The 22,886-nt window shown below is 35.5% G+C and overlaps 1 protein-coding gene and 1 long non-coding RNA gene across 4 annotated transcripts; both read right to left on the reverse strand.

Moving 5' to 3' along the window:
- Positions 1 to 2,768: 2,768 nt before the first annotated feature.
- On the reverse strand, positions 2,769 to 6,680 carry LOC147846513 (uncharacterized). Its single transcript, XR_015479126.1, has 2 exons — positions 5,420 to 6,680; positions 2,769 to 3,343 (listed from the first exon to the last, which is right to left on the reverse strand). It is a non-coding gene; the product is annotated as an uncharacterized LOC147846513 (long non-coding RNA).
- Positions 6,681 to 8,820: 2,140 nt separating this feature from the next.
- On the reverse strand, positions 8,821 to 22,789 carry blvra (biliverdin reductase A). Of its 3 annotated transcripts, none has more exons than XM_087240055.1 (7): positions 22,606 to 22,789; positions 18,887 to 19,050; positions 16,453 to 16,572; positions 16,237 to 16,334; positions 15,638 to 15,745; positions 11,820 to 11,988; positions 8,821 to 9,295 (listed from the first exon to the last, which is right to left on the reverse strand). In XM_087240055.1, exons 2-7 carry the CDS (start codon positions 19,003 to 19,005, stop codon positions 9,031 to 9,033), a joined length of 879 nt encoding a protein of 292 aa, XP_087096181.1. In that variant the 5' UTR covers positions 19,006 to 19,050; positions 22,606 to 22,789; the 3' UTR covers positions 8,821 to 9,030.
- Between the last annotated feature and the right edge of the window lie 97 nt (positions 22,790 to 22,886).

Here is a 22,886-nt window from a genome sequence, read left to right on the forward strand (position 1 = left end):
ACTGTCAGTGGGCGCCATCTTTCGGATGAGACGTTAAACCGAGATCCTGACTCTCTGTGGTCATTAAAAAAATCCCATGGCACTTCTCGTGAAAGAGCAGGGGTGTAACCCCGGTGTCCTGGCCAAAGTCCATCTATCGGCCCTTACGATCATGGCCTCCCAATCATCCCCTTCCACCGAATTGGCTCTATCACTGTCTCTCCACTCCACCAATAGCTGGTGTGTGGTGAGCGCACTGGCGCCGTTGTTCTGTTGCAGCGGTCGCATCATCCAAGTGGATGCTGCTCACTGGTGGTGGATTGGAGAGACTCCCTGCATGATTGTGAAGCGCTTTGGGTGTACAGGCCATACACAATAAATGCGCTATATAAATACACATTACATTACATAATAGGCAGCACAAATGTCTTGATACCTCAGGCTGTTAATGTTGCCATCCACTCTGCAGATCTCTCGCACGCCCACATACTGAATGAAACCCCAAACCATGATTTTTTTCTTCACCAAACTTGACTGATTTGTGTGAGAATCTTCAGTCCATGCGGATTCCAATATGTCTTCTGCAGTATTTGTGATGATTAATCTTTCTGGACGTTCACAGTTTATCTATGTGGGGGGGTCACAGATCACGTACTGTTGCTTTATGTTATGGTGTCCCCCAAGGGTCAGTACTTGGTCCACTTCCCTTTAGTATTTATATGTTGCCTCTTGGTCAAATCCTGCAAAAATGTAGGATTAGATATCATTGTGATGCCGATGACACAGATCTATATTAACACTTCTCCCAATTCATGCCCATCAATGTCATCGTTTACTGAAATTAAAGCTTGGATGCAACATAATTATCTTAAACTGAATAGTTAAAAACCGAGATGTTATTGGTTGGCACTCCTTCTAACATCAAGAGGTTTAGTGAATTTGAGTTAACGGTTGATGGGTCTGTCTTATCGCCATTTCGCAGGTTCCAAATCTTGGTGTTCTCCTTGACGCTCAGCTTAGTCTGAAGCCTCATTTTAAACATTTAACTAAAACGGCCTTTTATCTTCTTCGAAATATAATCCGTCTTTTCCTCTCGAGGATCGACGCTGAAGGGCTTGTCCATGCTTTTGTCTCGTCCAAAAATCTGCTGCGCGTGTGTTGACACATACATCATCTGTCTCACATCACTCCCGTACTACGACAGCTTCACTGGCTGCCCGTCAGGTCTCGTATTGATTTCAAGACATTAATTTTAACATATAAAGCAGTTCATGGTTCTGCTCGGGGTTACATTTGTGACTTGATATCCATTTCCTCTGCCGCTCGCTGTCTACGATCTGCCTCGGGTCCTACGCTGTTTCAGCCTTGCTGCAAACTCAGCACCATGGGAGGTAGGGCGTTCTCTTTCTGTGCACCCAAACTGAGGAATGCTCTTCCCACTAACATTAAGAATGCCGGATGATTGGACGGTTTTAAGAAGCTACTTAAAACTCATCTTTTTAGGACTGTTTTTAATTTTTGATATCTTTTATTCTTACTGTTTTTTGTATTTTTTATTGTTTTACTGTGCTTTGTTGTTTTTACTTTCTTGTAAGCACTTTGGGTTTTAGAAAAGTGAGTTACGAATAAAATGTATTATTATTATAAGAAAAATCAACCTTCTGCCACTTCTCCAAACGATCAACTAGAAGTCAAGTTTTTATTTGTTTCTCTTACAACAGAGATCAACGACAAGACTTTTGTCAAGTAGTGTGTTTATAAGCATCTGTAAAAAGAACAAAGGGCACATCAGAACTTCTCCATTCCCCTAAAACACCCCAGACCCCAGAGTATTAAATAATGCAGGCATATTCATGAGACTGTTAGTAGCCATTAAATAAGATTCATTTCCTCTGTGTTTATTTTTTTTTTCTTCTTAATTTTCAAATTCAAATGCTTTTCAAATGTTTATTGGAAAGCTCCTGAATTAAATTCTTTAGGAGATATAAAACAGATTTTGGCACAATGCTTTCCTCAGTGCGTGACACAATCTTCTCACTCCACCCTCTTATTCCACAGTCAATCACATTATGTCTTCCGTTAGATGACTGCTCAATAGTTAAAAACAATCTCATTTTCGTTTCAGTATAGCTAACAAAAATAAATAATTCCTTCATCCTTCATTCCTGTAAAATGTCTGTGTTTTGTATCTCCTTTAAGCTGCGGTCACACTGGGCTTTTCCTGCCATAGACTTCCATTCATACTTACACGAACGTGTCCGGAAACGCAGGGTCATGCGTCAAGTTTTGCAGGTTGCTGCGGTGCAAAGTTCAAGCTTGGTGAACTCTGACCTGCGAAACCGCATCACTTGACTGCGTGAGACCAATCGAGGATCAAAACATGACCTCTCTGGACAGAAATTTAAAACATGGAGCAATCGCTCGCTTTTTTAAATGTCTAATCATCTTGTTTAATCCCGGCCCTTTTCGCAGAACCGTACGACAGAATTTTGCAACCTCTGGTGTGACCACAGCATTATTTTGTAAAATAAAGCTACATAAAGTAATTATTTAAATAATCATTGAATCGTGACCTTCTGAATGATATTAGCAAGATTAACACACCAACATTTTAAAAACTTCATTACTGAATTTAAATACATTGATAAAACCTTATTGTGTAGTGTTACCTTTTTGTTTTGTTTTTAAACAATACTATTCGCTATTTAATATTATGCAAATGAGGTTGAGATATTCTTTTATGGTGCGAAGATGAAAGAACGGCATACGACACAGGAAGAAGACCAGAGTGAGGAAATGCTGGCTTTATTTTCCGTTTTGGTGATTTCAGTTTCTGATGAGGCTTTAAGACTGACCTTTCTCAATAAAACTTTCAACTCTTTTCACTCGTGATGTCTAATAAGAATTAGTTCCTTTTATATTTCTTTTAGATCGTATGGGTCATATATTTTTTTTTATCTTAAAAGCAGAAGTATAAATGCAAACACTACAACGTGGTTTGGTTTAACACATGTATTCAGATTTTTTACAGGGCATTTGAGGTTTTTCATTTGTAAGCCTTGTTTGGTTAACCTTTTGTTTGTAATGCTTTTTTATAATGCTTAAAACATGTTACTAATAAAATCATGTTCATTTTATAGATGAAATTGTAATATATTGGTTTATGGATAAACCTTTAGGGTATATAGTGAACAGATTCATAATTTACATTAAAATGGCTTTTTCTTCCTCTGAGGTTTAAGCATATAAACAACATGATTATTCAGTAATTGAACAGAAGCAATATGTCCAAATAGTCAAATGAAAAAAGAAAAGTACAATATAAATGATTATAGTTATAGCTTTGCAGATTTATGTAATTTCACTACATGGATAAAAAAAAACGATATATATTTAGATATAGTTACATATATATACATACATACATATACATACATATATATATATATATATATATATATATATATATATATATATATATATATATATATATATATATATATATATATATATATATAAATATATAAATATATATATATATATATATATATATATATATATGTGTGTGTGTGTGTGTGTGTGTGTGTGTGTGTGTATGTGTATATATATACATACATAACATACACATATATATACACACACACATATATATATATATATATATATATATATATATATATATATATATATATGTATAGATATATATATATATATATATATATATATATACACGTATATATACACGTATATATATATACACATATACACACACACACACACACACACACACACACACACACACACACACACACACACACACACATATATATATATATACATACATACATACATACATAGATACATACATACATATACATACATACATACAGTGCATCCGGAAAGTCTTCATAGCATTTCGCTTTTTCCACATTTGTTTATGTTACAGCCTCATTCCAAAATGGATTAAATTCAATTATTTTCTCAAAATTCTACACACAATACCCCATAATGACAATGTAAAATAAGAGTTTTTAAATTGCTGCAAATTTATTAAAAATAAAAACACTGAAAAATCACACGTACAGAAGTATTCACAGCCTTTGCTCAATACTTTGTTGACGCACCTTTGGCAGCAATTACAACCTCAAGTCTTCTTGAATATGATGCCACAAGCTCGGCACACCTGTCTGTAGGAATTTTTGCTCATTCCTCTTTGCAGTACCTTTCAAGCTCTGTCAGGTTGGATGGGATGTGACGGTGTACAGCCATTTTCAGATCTCTCCACAGATGTTCAATAGGATTTGGCTCTTTGCTCTGGCTGGGCCACTCAAGGACATTCTCTGCGTTGTTGTGAAGACACTCCCTTGATATTTTGGCGGTGTGCTTTGGGATATTGGGCTACCAACACCATGCTTCACTGTAGGGATGGTATTAGCCTGGCGATGAGCGTCACGACCCGGCTCAAAGGCCAGAACAAATTCAAGCGATGACATATGCAGGATGGTTCGGTACAGAAAAATATTTATTTAAACATTAAAGAATAAACAAGTGCTCACTTGAGGTTAGCAAAAATCAAATATTAACCAAAGCTAGAAAGAAACAAAACAAAATAAACAGGAGCAAAAGCACAGCCCCCACAAGCAAACACTGCTGGCTTTTATAGAGGGGAAACCAGGTGTTTCCTATGCGCAGATGAGTCTGTCCTTCCTGCTTCGGCCGACCAGTGGATTGGTCTAAGAGAATCGTCACATGAGTGGTGCCTGGTTTTCTTCAAACGTAACACCTCCAAAGAGTTCAACTTTAGTCTCATCAGACCAGAGAGTTTTGTTTCTTATGGTCTCGAGTTCTTCAGATGCCTTTTAGCAAATCCCCGGCGGGGAGTGGTTTTCGTCTGGCCACTCTACCATACAGGCCTGATTGGTGAATTGCTGCACAGATGGTTGTTCTTCTGTAAGGTTCTCCTCTCTCCACAGAAGAACGCTAAAGCTCAGACAGATTAACCATTGGGTTATTGATCACCTCCCTGAATAAGGCCCTTCTCCCCTGATCACTCATCTTAGATGGCCGGACAGCTCTAGAAAGAGTCCTGGTGGTTCCAAACATTTGTCACTTACAGATGATGGAGGCCACTGTGCTCATTGGAACTTTCAAAGCAGCAGAAATGTTTCTGTAACCTTCCCCCACCCTTGTGCCTGTTTTGACATCCTGTTTTGGAAGTCTACAGACAATTTCCTTTGTCTTCATGCTTGTTTTGTGCTTTGACATGCACTGTCAACCCTGGGCCCCTATATAGACAGGTGTATGTCTTTTTAAATCATGTCCAGTCAACTGAATTTACCACAGGTGAACAATGAAGCTGCTGAAACATCTGAAGAATGATCAGTGGAAACTGAATGTACCTGAGCTCAATTTAGAGCTTCACAACAAAGGCTGTCAATACTTCTGTACATGAGATTTTTCAGGTTTTTATTTTTAATAAATTTGCAACAATTTCAAAAACTCTTTTAATGAATTTAATTGAATGTAATGAATATAACTGTAACATAAAAAAATGTGGATAAGTGAAGTGCTATGAAAATTTTCCGGATGCACTGTAGATAAATAAAGTGGTAATAAGATGGAGTGGATGTGCTTAAAATAATCACAATACAAAAAAAAAAACCCACTAAAGAACATTTTAATTGGTTAAGTACTTTAATAAATGGTTTGAAGTATTTGTTATTGTTAGTACACGTTAATTTCAATATTGTATTATTATTATTTAAAAATTGTATCTGTCAGTATTTTTATTGAACTAACAAAGGACAAGGTTGTTAAAAAGCTGTAACAATTCTATCGCTCATTTCATGTGTTAGTATATTGATTTCTGAATAATAGTAGCTTGCTGTAACTTGTTACTGTTAACAAATAGATTCTCAGCAGTAGTCAAAAGCACAGAAGTCAAGTTTTCATGTACACCTTTAAGCACATGCTGTTCATTTTTTTCAGCTAAAAAAATAAACCAATAAAGCAAACACAATTCATGAACGTAGTAACAGAAATATGAAGACTGAGGAAAAAATGTATCTTTCTTGATGTGCATCACATTCGTTTCCTCATTCAGTGCTTTCCCAGAAATCTCATCATTGACCTCATGAAGAAACAGAAAGAGATGATTGATTTACACACATTTACACAACATCAGTGATAAGAAAATCGAGGCTCAAAGCATGTATGAATGCTTTTTACACTCATCATAGAACTACTAAATATATAAATAAAAAAATAGATCTGAGCAAACAAACTAACAATGCAGAACTGTATCAGCCTGTATGAACAGCCATGACAGAAATCACTGAATATGTCTGAAACTTTCATGTGAAACTTGGTGCAGGTGTTTTGCTATAAACTATGACTATTAAGCCGCGGTCACACTGCACATTTCGCCCCATAGACTTCCAGTCATGCGCATGCAAATGCAGTCGACGTGTTTCTCTGCGTTCAAATGTTCAAGCTTGGTGAACTCTGACCAGTGAAATCGCCTCACGCAAGATCAAACGTGAGCTCTCTGTACAGAAATGTAAAATATGGAGCAATCACAGGATTTTTCAACCTATAACCACATTATTTAATCCTGCCCCTTTTCAGTGCTGTGACAGATTTTCGCCAGCACAAACTCTAGTGTGACCGCAGCTTAAGTCATATACTAAATAGCTAATTATAAAAAAAATAAATAAAAAATAGCAGTCAGCACGAATCTTCCCTTTCTGTTAAACTATAAATTAGCCATGCTCTGTTAATATATACCTAAGGTTTTGAATTGACAATATTCAGGAATGTGCAGTGGCTGCATATAAACACCATATCATTAGCAGATTTCCTAATCAAAGACTTTTTATCTTTACGCCAATAAAGTTGTTACTAATTTTTGCTTGAACAAGAAAAAAAATGAATCTGAAAAGGGCACAAAAAGACCTGAATAAACTGTATCCTTTCAACAGATGTTTGTTTGTATACACGGTCAAGCATTCAACTGCATTCATCACTTTATACACAGTCAAGCCTGACATTATTCATAATTCATTCACATTCATCATTCACTTTTTGTTCAAAGGTAAATAAAAGCTGAGAAATACATGAAGTTGAAGTCAGAATTATTAGCCCCCTTGTTTATTTTTTTTCCCCCAATTTCAGTTTTTTTTTTAATCTTTGCCATGATGACAGTAAATTATATTTTACTAGATATTTATCAAGACACTTCAATACAGCTTAGTGGCTTAACTAGGTTAATTAGGCAGGTTAGGGTAATTAGGCAAGTTATTGTATAACGATGTTTTTTTCTGTAGACTATTGAAAAAAATAGCTTAAAGGGGCTAATAATTTTGTCTTTAAATGGTGTTTAAAAAATTAAAAACTGCTTTATTTTGGCCAAAATAAAACAAATAAGACTTTCTCCAGAAGAAAAAATATTATCAGACTTACGGTGAAAATGTTCTTGCTCTGTTAATCATTTAGAAAATATTTAAAATAGAAAAAAAATTCAAAGGGGGATAATAATTCTGACTTTAACTGTATATTGTGAATCTTATTATCATTTTGAGATCTTTTGAGTGTCATTTCTAGTCAAATAAATAAAACAATACTTGCTGGTTAAAGTAACTTTAGGTCAGAATTTGTCAGGGGTGTAAATAATTGAGCTTGATTGTACACTACCTGGCAAAACTCTTGTCGTTGATCTCAGTTGTAAGGGCAACAAATAAAAACTTGACTTCTAGTTGATCATTTGTAAAAGAGGCAGAATGTAGATTTGTGCCATGAATCATCTGTTGAGCTGCATCCCAATCATCACGAATACTGCAGAAGACCTACTGGAACACTCATAGACCCAATATTCTCACAGAATCAGTCAAGTTTGGTAAAGGACAAATCATGGTTTGGGGTTATATTTAGTATGGGGGCGTGCGAGAGATCTGCAGAGTGGATGGCAACATCAACAGCCTGAGCTATCAAGACATTTAGTCACCTTGGAATTATAAGGTTCTATCTACGTTCTGAATGACTTTGAGATCATTTGCCCATTACATTACAAACCAGAGGGCAAGTTCTTCAGCAGGATAGCACTCCTTGTCATACTTCAGCCTTCACATCAGAGATCCTCAATGCAAAAAAGGTCAAGGTGCTCCAGGATTGGCCAGCCCAGTCACCAGAAATAAACATTATTGAGCATGTCTAGGGTAAGATGACGGAGGAGGCATTGAAGATGAATTCAAAGAATCTTGATGAACTCTGGGAGTCCTGCATGAACGCTTTCTTTGTCATTCCAGATGACTTTATTAATCAGTGATTTGAGTCACTGCAGAGATGTATGGATGCAGTCCTCCAAGCTCATGGGAGTCACACACTGCACTATGACTTTATTTTCTATACTGGACATTATTTCTGTTAAGTGACAAGACTTTTGTCTAAGCAAAGTCAGACTTTACTGTCTTAAATAATTGAAAATCAAGGCATGATCATATTTTATTTTGCTAAAATAAGCGTAATCTAGAGGCCTTTGCCTTTCGTATAAACCACTTTTGATACCAAATGATCAACTAGAAGTCAAATTATTATTTGTTGTTCCTAAAACTTGGAGAAGCGAGAAGACTTTTGTCGGGTAGTGTATATAAAATAATGAATGTAGTAATTTTAATTTTAAGTATTTCTTCTTAATTTTAGTTCAAGTTTGGTCTGTTTTTAATTAGCTATTGTAGTACTTGTGATGAGTTATTTAGTATAATTTCTTGCTCAGCATAAATAAAAGTGTTTTATCTCTTTTCATTAACTTTAGTACCACTAAAAAAAACTTTTTATTTCAAGTAATGGTTTTAGTTTCATAGTTTTAATTTTAAATATAGTAATCATTAATTACCATCAACATTTAGTGATTATTCTTAAACAGTCAAATCAACAAAAGCAAAAAACCCTATATATTTAATGATTTTAATTTGATTTAGCACTTCAGTTATCTGCCTCTATACACAGTCTGTGTGTGCCACATTAGAATGAATGTTTGGTAGTGTGTGTTAATGTTCAGGCGTGAGTGTTTTCGGTGATCTGCTGAATGCGGTCTGCTAGCTCCAGACAGTGTAAGATCCTGTTTCTCTCCGCCTGGAGCTCTGCAGCTGAAACTTCCCCCTGCAGCTTCCGGCAGAACAGCAGCAGATCCTGCATGAAGAGTCCGACCGGCTCACGCTGACCTGCTGGAAGCTCTGTGATCGTCACATCCTGAAAGCGAAACTCCACGTGTTTGGCTCTGCCCAGACCCGGACCCCGTTCTTCAATCCACGTCAGAGGCCTGTGGCAGAAGCAGCTTTGAGCAACTTACGGTTTTTTACTTACAGATGATCATTAAAAAGGTAAAACATAAAAACGGTGTATAGATGTTTACTGATATCTACATTGTATGTGGCTAATAGGGATGCACCGATCCCGATACTTGAATCGGATATTGGTTTGATACCACATGTTTTTGCTGGATCAGGTATCAGTCAGCTGGTACCGATCTAAATCCGATCTTGCGTATGCACTATATTGTGCAATTTATAAGCCAACTAAGCCATGAAAGTAGCCTATTATAAGACACTAGAAAGTTGTCATGTAGGCCTACTATATGCCAAATGTTCTGACGCCATTTCTATAGTTGAATGTGAAGCACAGATGAATATTCACAAGGTTAAATTCATGTTGACTTCAGCGCTTCCCACCGATGCGCCTGTCAATCATTCTCCATTCATCCACAATTAAAAATGCATGTCGCATTCATGACAACACGAAAAACTCTCTCCAACACGATTTGTTCCTGTTAATATAAATAATCCATAAAGAAATGCATTAAGTTTTTCATTAAATGGGTTCATTTCAACCTGCAACAAAGTTCGCTGCTGTTTCTAATTCATGTTGTGTCTGTTAGATCAGCAGATCGCATTCGCAACACTGGAGTAGAGAGGGTTATTACTTGCTCTTCACACACAAAGTGGGCCTACCTGAAATTTTTATTTAGAAAAGGCTCAATAATACATTGGACAGATCCTCAATGTACTCATTTCTTCCCTTTGTGCTGCTTAGAAAGTTTAGAAAGTGTCCACAGATACCGGAGAGCTGCACACTGTCTCAGTCATGCATGATTCACGCACCGGCTGCACAGATGCGATGTGCGCTGCTCCGTAAAATTATTCTCACAATGAGTTTCTGTTCTCTCATCCTTCTGACTGAGTTTATTCTTCTGATGGGAATACTTTAAGTGCTGTGAATAGTTTGTAAAGCCTGGCCCATTGTGGACAAAGTAGTTGATTCAATTAATAAAAGTGAAACTGACGGGCGCAATATGGATTTGTCAAGTAAAACTGGCCTTAGATAGTTAAGTCTGCGTCAAACCTGCAGGAAAACATCAGGTTTTGTTAAAAGGCTGGTTATTTTGCCAACAATTAGTGTCAATAGTTGTAGCCTTTTGCAGATTAAAAAAAAAAATCTTAATATCAAAAAGGAAACAAGCTGGATCAAAACAGATCAATGCCATAATGAATGTTCAACTAATGTAGCCTAGTTTACAGCAAGCATCATGTTTTTAGTTAGATTGTGGCGTCTGTCATATACCGCAGGCCTATAGGTCTGTTATTTTTACTAAAGAAGATACATTATTTGAGTTTAGCACCAGAACTATAGAAACTGTATTATGCTAAGAAAAAAAAAAAAAAACGGAAAAATATTGGGATCGAATCTGTATCAAAGAATTTTGGTATCAGGATTGGATCAGTTCCAAAAAATGGTATAGGTGCATCCCTAGAGGCTAAGGTCAAATTTTACAAAAACAGTTTAAAGTACAAAGGAAATCAAAACTAACCATATCATTCTGTTAGCGTACATTGCTAGTTTTGTGGTGAACAATTCATCTGTGCATGTCATTATGAAAACTTTTTTTCCCCTTGTAATCTTGAAATCTGAAAATGCGCTTCCTGTTTGTTTTGAGTTAAGTTGTCAGATTCTGAGGTCTGAGGTATTGGGCGTGGCTAACATACTTAACCACGCCCCTCAACTGTCAGATTTGACAACAAACAGAAATGGTGCGCTAGGGTCTGTTCTTCGTACCTTGCTTAAATGATCTAAGACAGGGGTGTCCAAACTCGGTCCTGGAGGGCCGGTGTCCTGCAGATTTTAGCTCCAACTTGCCTCAACACACCTGCAGAGGTGTTTCTAGAAAGCCTTGTAAGAGCTTGATTAGCTAGCCCAGGTGTGTCTGATTGGGGTTGGAACGAAATTTTGCAGGACACCGGCCCTCCAGGACCGAGTTTGGACATGCCTGATCTAAAATGATTTGGCAGATCCTGGATCTGTTTATCTTGATAACTGATCTCTGGCTAATTTGGTTCTTCAAACAAGTTCGTGAATCAGATTAGAATGTCTGGATGAACTGATCTGAGATCGCTGCGTATGTTGTGAAGGACTGATCTATCAATCCTCGAAATCATGATCAGCAATGCAACGATTGGCTGACGGCACAGCAGCGTAATGACATCATCTGATTAATATTCAATTATCCATGTGGGCAAAATGTAATCAAATTCACAGTAAACGGTTTGTTAAATATATGCAACAACTTTCCACCTTGTTGTGGGCTGCATGCTTGGTCCTTTCATGTTTCAAAAGCAATTTATTTTTACAGTTAGAGCGGATTTTCCTTTTTATTTCCTTATTTTTCCAATATAGTAGCCATAATAGTATTATAGTAGCCATTTTTTTTAATCTGTGTATTGAATAACTGGAAGCATTAGCATTTTAAAAAAAGAACAATACTTCACAATATTGCAGTACAGTAGACTCACTTGTGCTGTTGAGTCAGTAAGTGTGCCGTCATCTTCATGTACTTGTTCTCTTTCTCCTCCACCAGATCTACTGAAGTGACTGTGAGCTCTCCAAACAGATCCACCAGCCACGTCAGTCTGGCGATACCACTGAAAGACGGGAAGCCAAAGTTTGCCTTTAGAGGACCACCTGACAGAGAAAAATAACTAAAATGATTAGCCCTCCTGTGAATTTTGTCTTTTTTTAACATTTTCCAAAATATGTTTAACAGAGCAAAAAGATTTTCACAGCATGTCTGATAATATTTTTTTCTTCTGGAGAAAGTCTTACTTGTTTTTTTTCGGCTAGAATAAAAGCAGTTAAAACATTTTTAAAACCATTTTAAGGTCAATATTATTAGACCCCTTAAGCCAGGGGTGGCCAATCCTGTTCCTGGAGATCTACCTTCCTGCAGATTTCAGTTGCAACCCTTATCAAACACACCTGTCTGTAATTATCAAGTGGATTTCAGGTCCTAATTAATTGGTTCAGGTGGGTTTGATCAGGGTAGGAGCTAAACTGTACAGGAAGGTAGATCTCCAGGAACAGGATTGAGCACCCCTGCCTTAAGCTATATATTTTTCAAAAGTCTACAGAACAAACTATCGTTAAACAATAACTTGCCTAATTACCCTAACTAGCTTAATTAACCTGGTTAAGCCTTTAAATGTCATTTTAAGCTGTATAGAAGTGTCTTGAAAAATATCTAGCGAAATATTATGTACTGTCATCATAGCAAAGATCAAATAAATCAGTTATTAGAAATGAGTTATTGAATCTATTATGTTTAGAAATGTGTTGGAAGAAATCTTCTCTCCGTTAAACAGAAATTAGGGGAAAACATCTATAGGAGGGCTGATGAATCTGACTTCAACTGTAGCAGCCTCATCAATGTTGTGACAGATATCTTAGTGAAATAGCTTCTGAAATAATTCAATGCAATTCTTCTTTATTTCCAAAGCGCGTTTTACAATGTAGTTTGTGTAAAAGCAGCTTAACATAGATGTAGAAAGAGTAAAAGCCCTAATATTTTAATTTGTGGGGAAAAAATCCAGCCATTTAGGCAGGGATGTGTAGAATGTTGGTGTTGTTCTAGATCAATTAAAACGGCTTCAGTTCAGTTCAGTTTAGTTTATTTTAAATGTCACTGTTGAAGTTCAGTTCAATTTACTTCAATTCAGAGTAAAAAAAAAAAAAACTTGAATTCATCAATGAAAAATTGATAGAAGATAGCGTCTTCATTTCTTCAATATTGTGACAAATATCTTAGTATTGATTTTATCCTAAAAATAATAATAATAATAATAATAATAATAAAAGTTGTGCAGGGCTCAGAGATGGCAAAAGTACACACATCCTTTACTTAATGAGAAGGACAGATACTCAGGTTTAAACCAATCTGGTAAAAGTACTGAATACACTTTTGTACTTAAGTCAAAGTAAAGAAGTACGGCCTCAAAAATGTACAAAAGTAAAAAAGTAAAAAGTACCCATTTCAACCACAGTCCCAAAGACATGCAGTATAGCTGAATAATAATTCAACTAAACTGGCAGTGTAAAAGTGTGTGTAAATGTGAGTGTGTATGGGTGTTTCCTATTTCTGGGCTGTGTAAAACATATGCTGGACTAATTATATTTTTATTCATAAAATGCCCAGTATACTTACATTTGTTGTTGAAAAATATTTGTTAATATACAAGTTAAAAAAAAATCAATAAAAACTGAAAAACAGCGTAAATTCTGGATTAGGAAATATGAACTTATCAGAAATAAAGGAAATAACTGCAATGCATACTATTTTTTTTTAAGTATTTGATTGTTTTAGTACTAAATGTACAATCTTTATAAAAATTTTTTAAAAAGCACTATTTTTTCGCTGTATTAGATTGAAAGACCAGAGAAAGCCTGTGCAGTATGATCAGAAGTGGACAAATGGTTTAAGCCAGGGGTTCTCAAACTGTGGTACGCGGAGGAATCAAATATGTCATATGTACATGGTACATATATTGCAAAATACATAAAAATTATTTATTTATAAATATGAAATATAATAATATTTATTACATGACATTAAGCCTATATTTCTGAGGTCCAGGCAACATTTTCTGGTGTTGATAAATTGACTACTATATGTTAATACTTTACATTTAAGTACAGCACTTTTTATACTTTATAAGAATTTAAAAACACATTTTAATTTAAATGTTGATATTTTTCGTTTGTTTGTTTGTTTGTTTAGTTGTGTTTAGTTGTGTTTACATTTAGTAGTATTTACAGACTATTTAAGATGTTTAAAGTGGCTGACATTAATAACCATTCTTAATAATAAGAATTAATCTGACACATTTTGAACTGTACAGAGCTTTAGCTGCTTTACTGGGCTTACTATGCTACTGTATTTCAATACTGCTCATTATGGTGGTGCTTGGAGAGACCATTTTTTTCTGAGGTGGTACTTGATGAAAAACGTTTGAGAGCCACTGGCTTAAGCATTTAAACAGCATGCTTTTAAACTGGAATGTGTCTCTCTTGTTTACCTGTGATCCGAATGAGCAAAAGGTGTCTTATTACAGTGTAAACAGGCAGCATCAGTCATGTTCGCCGTCTCCCTTTGTCACATCTGCATAGTCATGCTAGCCTTTCTCATAGTAATCTTCCTAAACTAGTCCCTGTACGGTGCGCAATAACCTTGAAAAGGCCACACAGTACAGCACGCAGGCGCGCAATGAGGAAAAATAGACTGACTGCATCAAAACTTCGTTCATATTGTGCAATGACAAGAAATAATATAGAACGCGTCACCAAACAAAGAAAACAAAAGTAACGAGCGTGGTTTAAAAAATGGTAGAAGTAGATAGTACAGATATTTGTGTAAAAATGTAAGAATTTAAAGTAAAAAGTTGTCAGAAAATTAAGTAGTGGAGTAAAGTACTGATACTAGAAAAATCTACTTAAGTACAGTAACGAAGTACAAACACTTCCCATCTCTGGCAGGGCTTGACCATCCATGAGAAATTGGTTGGTTGAATGCGGTTTGCTATTAGTGGATCTAATTTGATTGACAGGTTGATCCCACTCTTTACACCAGTAAGCACCATATGATTGCACCAGTTAGAGAGGACACGTTGTTAGAACAACTTTTATTACCAAAGGAAGGTGTAAACTGCCTTTAAAACCCCAGCGGAAAGCTTGAAGAAGAATTAAACTAGACAGCATTAAAAACCCCAGTGGAAATCTTCAAATCATTCATTCGATTTCCTTCGGCTTAGTCCCTTATTTATTAGGGGTCGTCACAGTGGAATGAACTGCCAATATTCCAGCATATGTTTTACGCAGCGGTGCCCTTCAAGCTGCAACCCAGTACTGGGAAACATCCATACACTCTCACATTCACACAAACACGTACACACACACACACACGCACGCACCCACGCACACACGCACACACACGCACGCACACACACGTACACACACGCACACACACGCACGCACACACACACACGCACACACACGCACGCACACGCAATGGACTATTTTTGTTTACCCAATTCACCTATAGCGCATGTCTTTAGACTGTGGGGGAAACCAGAGCACCCGGAGGAAACCAACGCCAACACGGGGAGAACATGCATACTCCAGTCAGAAATGTCAACTGGCACAGCAGGGACTCGAACCAGTGACTTTCTTGATGTGAGACCACAGTGCTAACCGCTGAGCAACCGTGCCACCTAATGAAAATCTTTACAATAAAGATAAAAGCAGGAATGTGCTGAACTGAGCATCATTGTATTGTCATTACCGGTGAAGTGCAGCTTTCCTTCCTCCAGTGTTTTTCCAGAAATGTCTTTTTTCAGCTGTTTGAAGTCAGGAGTGAACAGCTCGATGTGTTCCTCATGAAGCACCAGACCTGAGGATTTAATACAGAAGATAAAACATTCAGTTCACTGTATTTGTTTCAGCCACATCATAATATGAATATAAATAATACATGACATGAACGCTTATGGGTGGCACGGTGGCTCAGTGGATACCACTATTGCCTCACAGCAAGAGGGTTGCTGGTTCAAGTCCCGGCTGGGCCAGTTGGCATTTCTGTGTGGAGTTTGCATGTTCTCCCCGTGTTAGCATGGGTTTCCTCCGGGTGCTCCGGTTGCCTCCACAGTCCAAAGATATGCGCTTTTGGCTGTAGTGTATGTGTGTAAATGAGTGTGTATGAATGTTTCCCAGTACTGGGTTGCAGCAGGAAAGGCAATAGCTGTGTAAAACATTTGCTGGTTATCTGGCGGTTCATTCCGCTGTGCCAACCCCTGATGAACAAGGGGACTAAGCCGAGGGAAAAGGAATGGATTTCACTAGTTTCACTATGATTTGAAAGCTAAATGTTGATCTTTGTCTCACCCTTCTGTTGAGCCAGATTCCACAGATCCACAGCAGAGGTGTGGCTGAGGGTCATGGGATACTCCACACACACATGCTTTCCTGCCTCCAGAAACTGCCTGAGATCCAGCAGATCAGAGGAGAGACGGTCATTTCAAAGAAAGAGAGAGCGAGAGATGTTCAAACAAGCATGTGAGAGATGATTATGGATATTATGTGTGTGCGTGTGTGTGTCACCTGATGTTCTCTTCATGGCTGGTGTTTTCTGTGCATATAAATGCCACATGGATGTCGTCTCTGCTCAGCGCTTCAGGCATGCTGATCTGCTTCACACCCTGCTGATCTTCAAGACTCCTCCTTCAGACACATATAAATAAATGTTTAACACCAGAAAGGTTTGAAAAATATATTTCATCCATTAAAGAAACAAAAACAAACAGAAACAAAACAGGATGTCCTTAGGGAAAAAAACATAGAAAATGAATCACTTTTTGAAATCAGATATAAATTCTTAGCATTTAGTGGAACTGCACTTATCAAAAATTGTAAGTAATTTTATAATATTAATATATATATAATTTTTTTCCCAATATTTTGCTTTAATTTAAACATTATATTTCTATTTTTCAAGATGTTCAGTGACAATAATATTATTTCAATAAATATATTCGTTTAATAAATCTAATTTGTTCAAATCCACCAAAATATATGACCCATATTCACTGAGAAATGGAGAAAAATATTCGTTTTTAAAACGGGGTGTCCTCATTTATACTGAGCACCGTGTGTGTGTGTGTGTGTACGTGCGTGTGTATAGATGTATATATATATATGTATGTATGTATGTATGTATGTATGTATGTATGTATATATATATATATATATATATATATATATATATATATATATATATATATATATATATATATATATATATATATATATATATATATATATATATATAATTTTTTTTTTTTTTTTTTTATAGATATTTTTTAGTATTCAGTTTGCAATGACATTTAAAGGCTTAACTGGGTTAAATAGGCAGGTTGGAATAATTAGGCAAATCATTGTATAATGATGGTTTGTTCTGTAGACAATAGAGATGCGCGGATCAGCTAAAATAACACCCGAATCTGAGGTTTTAAACTAATCATCCACCCGCCTGCACTTATAGTTTTATCTGATATATGTACCGGCACCCGATCGTCACTTTAATAATTGAATTCTACGTTTTAGGCATGATGATAGGTCACCGTGGATATTAACAGCAGATTCAGTGAGCTATAATCTGCACATCTCTGATAGTAAAATAATACATTAATATTAAACGCTTTTAAACGTTTTTTTTTTTAGAAAAACAAAAGTTTGTCTTTAGATGACATTTTCTTCATTTTCAATTAGATACAGAAAGTAAAAATAAGACTTATAAAACAGAATAGCATCTGCTGTGCCAGGGTTCGGGTGATTCCGCCTCACCTCCAAAACGCGGCCAGCTGCACTGAATGAGGGTTTGCTCGCACTGCGTGTTGTACTGTAGGAATGCACAAGATTCTCCTTGCACGGCGCTGCAATCGCGGAAATAAGCGATCTTGTTTCTCCCAGAACAATAGCAGATTTTCCTCTGATGACTCCTCTAACTGAAACTTTAAACAATAGGCTACTCTTGCACTTCATCCATTATTTTTGGCGTCTCATCTTGCCATTCTGCAAAGCCAACTCTCTGCTTTTTAGCTGGTCTACTGCCATTTCCGCTACATCCACCCGCAACCCAATTAATCATAATCTATTTTTTATTAACCAACTCACGGATATAACCGCCATCCGCACATCACTAGTAGACAATGAACAACAACAACTATTGCTTAAGAGGGCTAATAATATTGACCTTAAAATGGTTTTACAAAAAATAAAAACTGCATTTATTCAAGCCCAAATAACTTTCTCCAGAAGAAAAAATATTATAGGAAATACTGTGAAAATGTCCTTGCTCTGTTTAACATAATTTGGGAAATATTTGTAAAAAGAAAATAAAAAAATTACAGGAGGGCGAATCATTCTGACTTCAACGGTACATATATGTTACTGCTGGATGGACATTTTTGACTTTTGGTCTTCGTCATATTTTTTTTTAATTGAGATAATGCACAGCAAACTGTCCCTCTCTGAAAGATAATTTAAGTAAAGTACAAGAATACACAAAAGAATAACATTAAAAAAACATGAAGAAATTATTATAATAAATTATAATAATTATTATCATTTTTTATTCTGCAAGCATGCATTCACTTGTCAAAAAGGACAGTAAAGACATTTATATTTTAAAAGATACAAATAAATGCTGATAACTTTTATTAAAAGAAAAAATTTAATTAACCAACCACAGTTAAAAAAACTATTCTCAAAATAAAACAATATATTATAAAAATGTATTAATACTTTTATGTATAGTTAATACAATTATAAATAATAAAATTAAATTAAAAAAATTCCTTTGAGCAAATGATAATACACGGTAAAATTATAAATCCTGAAAAATAATATTTCCATAAAATATGAAGCACGTAAGGACGTATGAAGCATTGCATGTATGAAGCAACTTAAACTGCACACACAGCTGCAGCTGTAATCTACATCGTGTTCTATGGGGTCAAAGGACAAAAACACAGACCTGGACACAAAGCCCCTGATGCTGATCTGTTCCACGGCGCTGGACGAGAGAGGAGCCATTAAATCTCTCATCCTCACAGATCCTGCAATTCCAATTCCAACAACCACTGATCCCAGCATGATTCCTGCATCAACACAACACAGACACACACAAACAGTTGAAGTCTGAATTATGAGACCCCCTGAATATATTTTTCCCCAATTTCTGTTTAATAGAGAGAGGATTTGTTCAACACATTTCTAAACATAATAGTTTTAATAACTAATTTCTAATAACTGATTTATTTTATCTTTGCCATGATGACAGTAAATAATTTATGATTAGATATTTTTCAAGACACCATTATTCAGCTTAAAGTGACATTTAAAGGCTTAACCAGGTTAATTAGGCAAGTCATTGTATAATGAGGGTTTGTTCTGTAGACAATCAAAAAACAAACATTGCTATTAGGGAGGCAAAAAAATATTGACCTTGAAATGATAAAAAAAAAATAAAACCTGCTTTTATTTTAGCCAAAGTAAAACAAATAACTAAGACTTTCTACAGAAGAAAAAATATTATCAGACATACTGTGAACTTTTTTTTTGCTCAAATTAAACAACTATTAGGGAAATATTTCAAGAAAAAATATTGAGAAAAATTCACAGGAGGTTAAATAATTTTGACTTCAACTGCACACATACACATGTAACCAGTGTGCTTACAGAGTTTGCCTCAAACTTATGTAAATGCTGCATGATCATTCAAATGAAGCAACGAATAAAAAGGCTAAACCTAACATGCTGTAGGTCATGTCAGGCAGAACATCTGAAGACCAGTCAATGAAAAGCCAATATCTTGACAGGGCAGCTTAACTGCTTTGAGAGGAAACAGGACGTGTGCTTGTGTGTGATAAAGACTGAAACCTGAGCACAAGTTACATTTCATTTCTAGAGAATATATATATTTTTAGAATTTTTTTTTTTTTTTAGATTTTTAGATTCGATTTTTTTTCTCTTTTAAATATTTCCCTAATAATGTTTAACAGAGCAAGGACATTTTCACAGTATGTCTGATAATATTTTTTCTTCTGGAGAAAGTCCTCTTTGTCCTTAAAATGATTTAAAAAATAAAAACTGCTTTTATTCTAGCATAAATAAAACAAAGTTATTAGCCCCTTTAGGCTCTTTTTGTTTTCAATAGTCTACAGAACAAACCATCATCATACAATAACTTGCCTAATTAGCCTAACCTGCCTATTTACCCTTATTAGCCCAGTTAAGCCTTTAAATGTCACTTTAAGCTGTATAAAAGTGTCTTTAAAAACATCTAGTCAAATATTATTTACTGTCATCATGGCAAATATTAAATAAATCAGTTCTTAGAAATGAGTTATTAAATCTATTATGATTAGAAATGTGTTGAAAAAAATGTGCTCTCCATTTAACAGAAATTGGGGAAAAAAATTTAAGAGGGGGGCTCATAATTCTGACTTTAATATATATGAGCAATTCCAGCGTTATGGGTGTTACATTTGCAGTAAAATCTCAAAACATAAATTCACACAGAAAGCATATGTTAACATTTTATTGAAACTTTTGTTTATATTTTCCAGAATAACTGACCACAGTTATGGGACAAAATGTGACCAAAAAAGGTCTGTGGGTAAACAACATACTTTGAAGAAATTCTGTGAATTAAACTGCACAACCCAAAAGAAACCATGCTAATCAAAATGATAAGAGTTTGGTCACTATAAAACAAAAATGATGGATTTTATTTTATTTAATATTTTCACATTTATGAGGAAAAGGCGTTGTTATAGATGTAACTCCGTTATAAATGTGACGGATGTGAAACTGTCACTTGTGTGACTTTGTTTTCAAACTATTATATTTGATTTACCATTGACAGATGCATTTTTGAATATTTCTAAAGTATTGTAAAATACCTGCATAAACAAAAAACCCAGAAACAGAATACTTAATTATTTTTATGGCAAGGTTAACATTTGAGCGGAATTGCTCTTATAGTACAAATAAAATAAAGCCCTCATCATTTACAGCACTTCTTTCAAACACAAAAGAAGATATTTGTAAGAATGTTGCAATCCGGTAACCATTAACTTCCATAGTGTTTGTTTTGATAGTATGGATGTCACTGATTAGCAGTTTCCAGCATTCCTCAAGATATCTTCTTCTGTGTATAACAGAAAACTAAACTTACTAAGTTTTGGAAAATGTTAATTTTTTAAAAATCATTTTAGCGGAAAACAAAACATGTTTAAGTTAGAAAATGGGAGACAATTTATAAGCTGTTTTTTAATCATTGTTCTTTGTTACTTGATATCTTATCCTTGTATTTTATGTTTCTTGTATTCTAGTTTATGAAAAGCACTTTGAGTTACCGTTGCGTATGAAAAGTGTGCTATATCAATAAATTTGCCTTGCCTTAATGTGATATTATAAAATGAAAATGTTTGCCTGAAGCTGTTCACTGTTATTCTGCAATATGTGCGCAGGCTGGATAAAAAAATATAATTAATAAACACATTTATTTAAGAATTCATTCGTTGATTCATTTTCTTTTTGCTTAGTCAATTTATTTATCAGGGGTCATCTCAGTAGAATGAACTGAAAACTATGCCAGCATATGTTTTACACAGCAGATGCCCTTCCAGCTGCAATCATACACTACGACCAATTTAGTTTATTCAACCCCAACATAGGGAGAATGCAAACTCCACACAGAAATGCCAACTGGCCCAGCTGGGACTTGAACCACTGACCTTCTTGCTGTGAGGCAATAAATATTTATTTATACATTTAAAAATAATAATAATTTAATTATGCATTTAACAATTTGTTTATATATTTATTGTGTGTGTGTGTGTGTGTGTGTGTGTGTGTGTTTAAATAGATCGATTTTTACACCTGCATCCTGCTGAAAATAGAACATAACAAACTACTCCAAATACGTAAATACAATATAAATACACAAATATTTGTAATGTTTTGTAAATAGCAGCACATTATTTAATTTTAAGTAATTTGCCCTCTGATTGTATATTTATTTATTGATTGATTTATTATTAAAGGCATTCTGTTAAAAACAAAAAACGTGACAAACTTCTCAAAATAAATAAATATATAATGGATAAACAAATACTTTTCAACTATATTAGCTTGTTTTGCAACTAGCAGCACATAGAACAACAGGTTATTAAAATTTTAGTTATTAAATACTGCAATACTGCCAATGCATGACTGTTTTCATACATTTTCCTTCGGCTTAGTCCCTTTATTCATCAGGAGTCGCCACAGCGGAATGAACCACTAACTTATGCAGCATGTTTTACACAGCAGATGGTCTTCTAGCTGCAACCCAGTACTGAGAAACACCCATAGAATCATTCAAACAAATACACTACGGCCAATTTAACTTATTCAATTCAGCAATAACAGTTACACGCATGTGTTTGGACTGTGGGGGAAACCCACGCCAACACGGGGAGACCATGCAAACTCCACACAGAAATATTTGTTTATCCATTATGCAGTCGAACCAGCTACCTTCTTGGTGTGAGGCGACAGTGCAAAGCACTGAGCCACCGTGTTGCCCGTGTATGACTGTTTTCCATGGAAATAAATGACCGTGTTCGTGAAATCACCAAAGACGACACATTGAAGACGCGCATCTGCATCGCGCTCAGCGCTTATTAAAGCACGCGCAAATTACACAACCAATAACGCGCTCACTCTTCAACATGCAAACATGTAATACTGTGCTCACCTGTGAATGTCCCCTCACAGCCTTTGATGTGGTTTTCTTACGCAACGTCAGCGAAATGAGAACGATAATGACATTCATCAACTGTGACTCAGGAAACTACTTTCATAACTCTTTTTTCGTAACCGCGCGTGCGTCTGACGTCACGCGTCGCACGTGTTTCTGTTGTCAAAAATGCAGATCCCAAATAAACATGCGATCTTGCTAAATTAATAGTTGGTAACATTACAGA

This window comes from Danio rerio, chromosome 2, assembly GCF_052040795.2.
Source record: "Danio rerio strain M-AB ecotype USA chromosome 2, GRCz13ab, whole genome shotgun sequence".
Taxonomy (NCBI): domain Eukaryota; kingdom Metazoa; phylum Chordata; class Actinopteri; order Cypriniformes; family Danionidae; genus Danio; species Danio rerio.

Coding starts and splice junctions, on each gene's coding strand:
- blvra (XM_087240055.1), bottom strand. CDS start 19,005: ATGCTGGGATCAGTGGTTGTTGGAATTGGAATTGCAGGATCTGTGAGG. Junction 11,989..15,637: donor AGGAAAGCTGCACTTCACCG/GTAATGACAATA, acceptor TTTCTCTGTCAG/GTGGTCCTCTAAAGGCAAAC. Junction 9,296..11,819: donor TTACTGACTCAACAGCACAA/GTGAGTCTACTG, acceptor CTTCTGCCACAG/GCCTCTGACGTGGATTGAAG.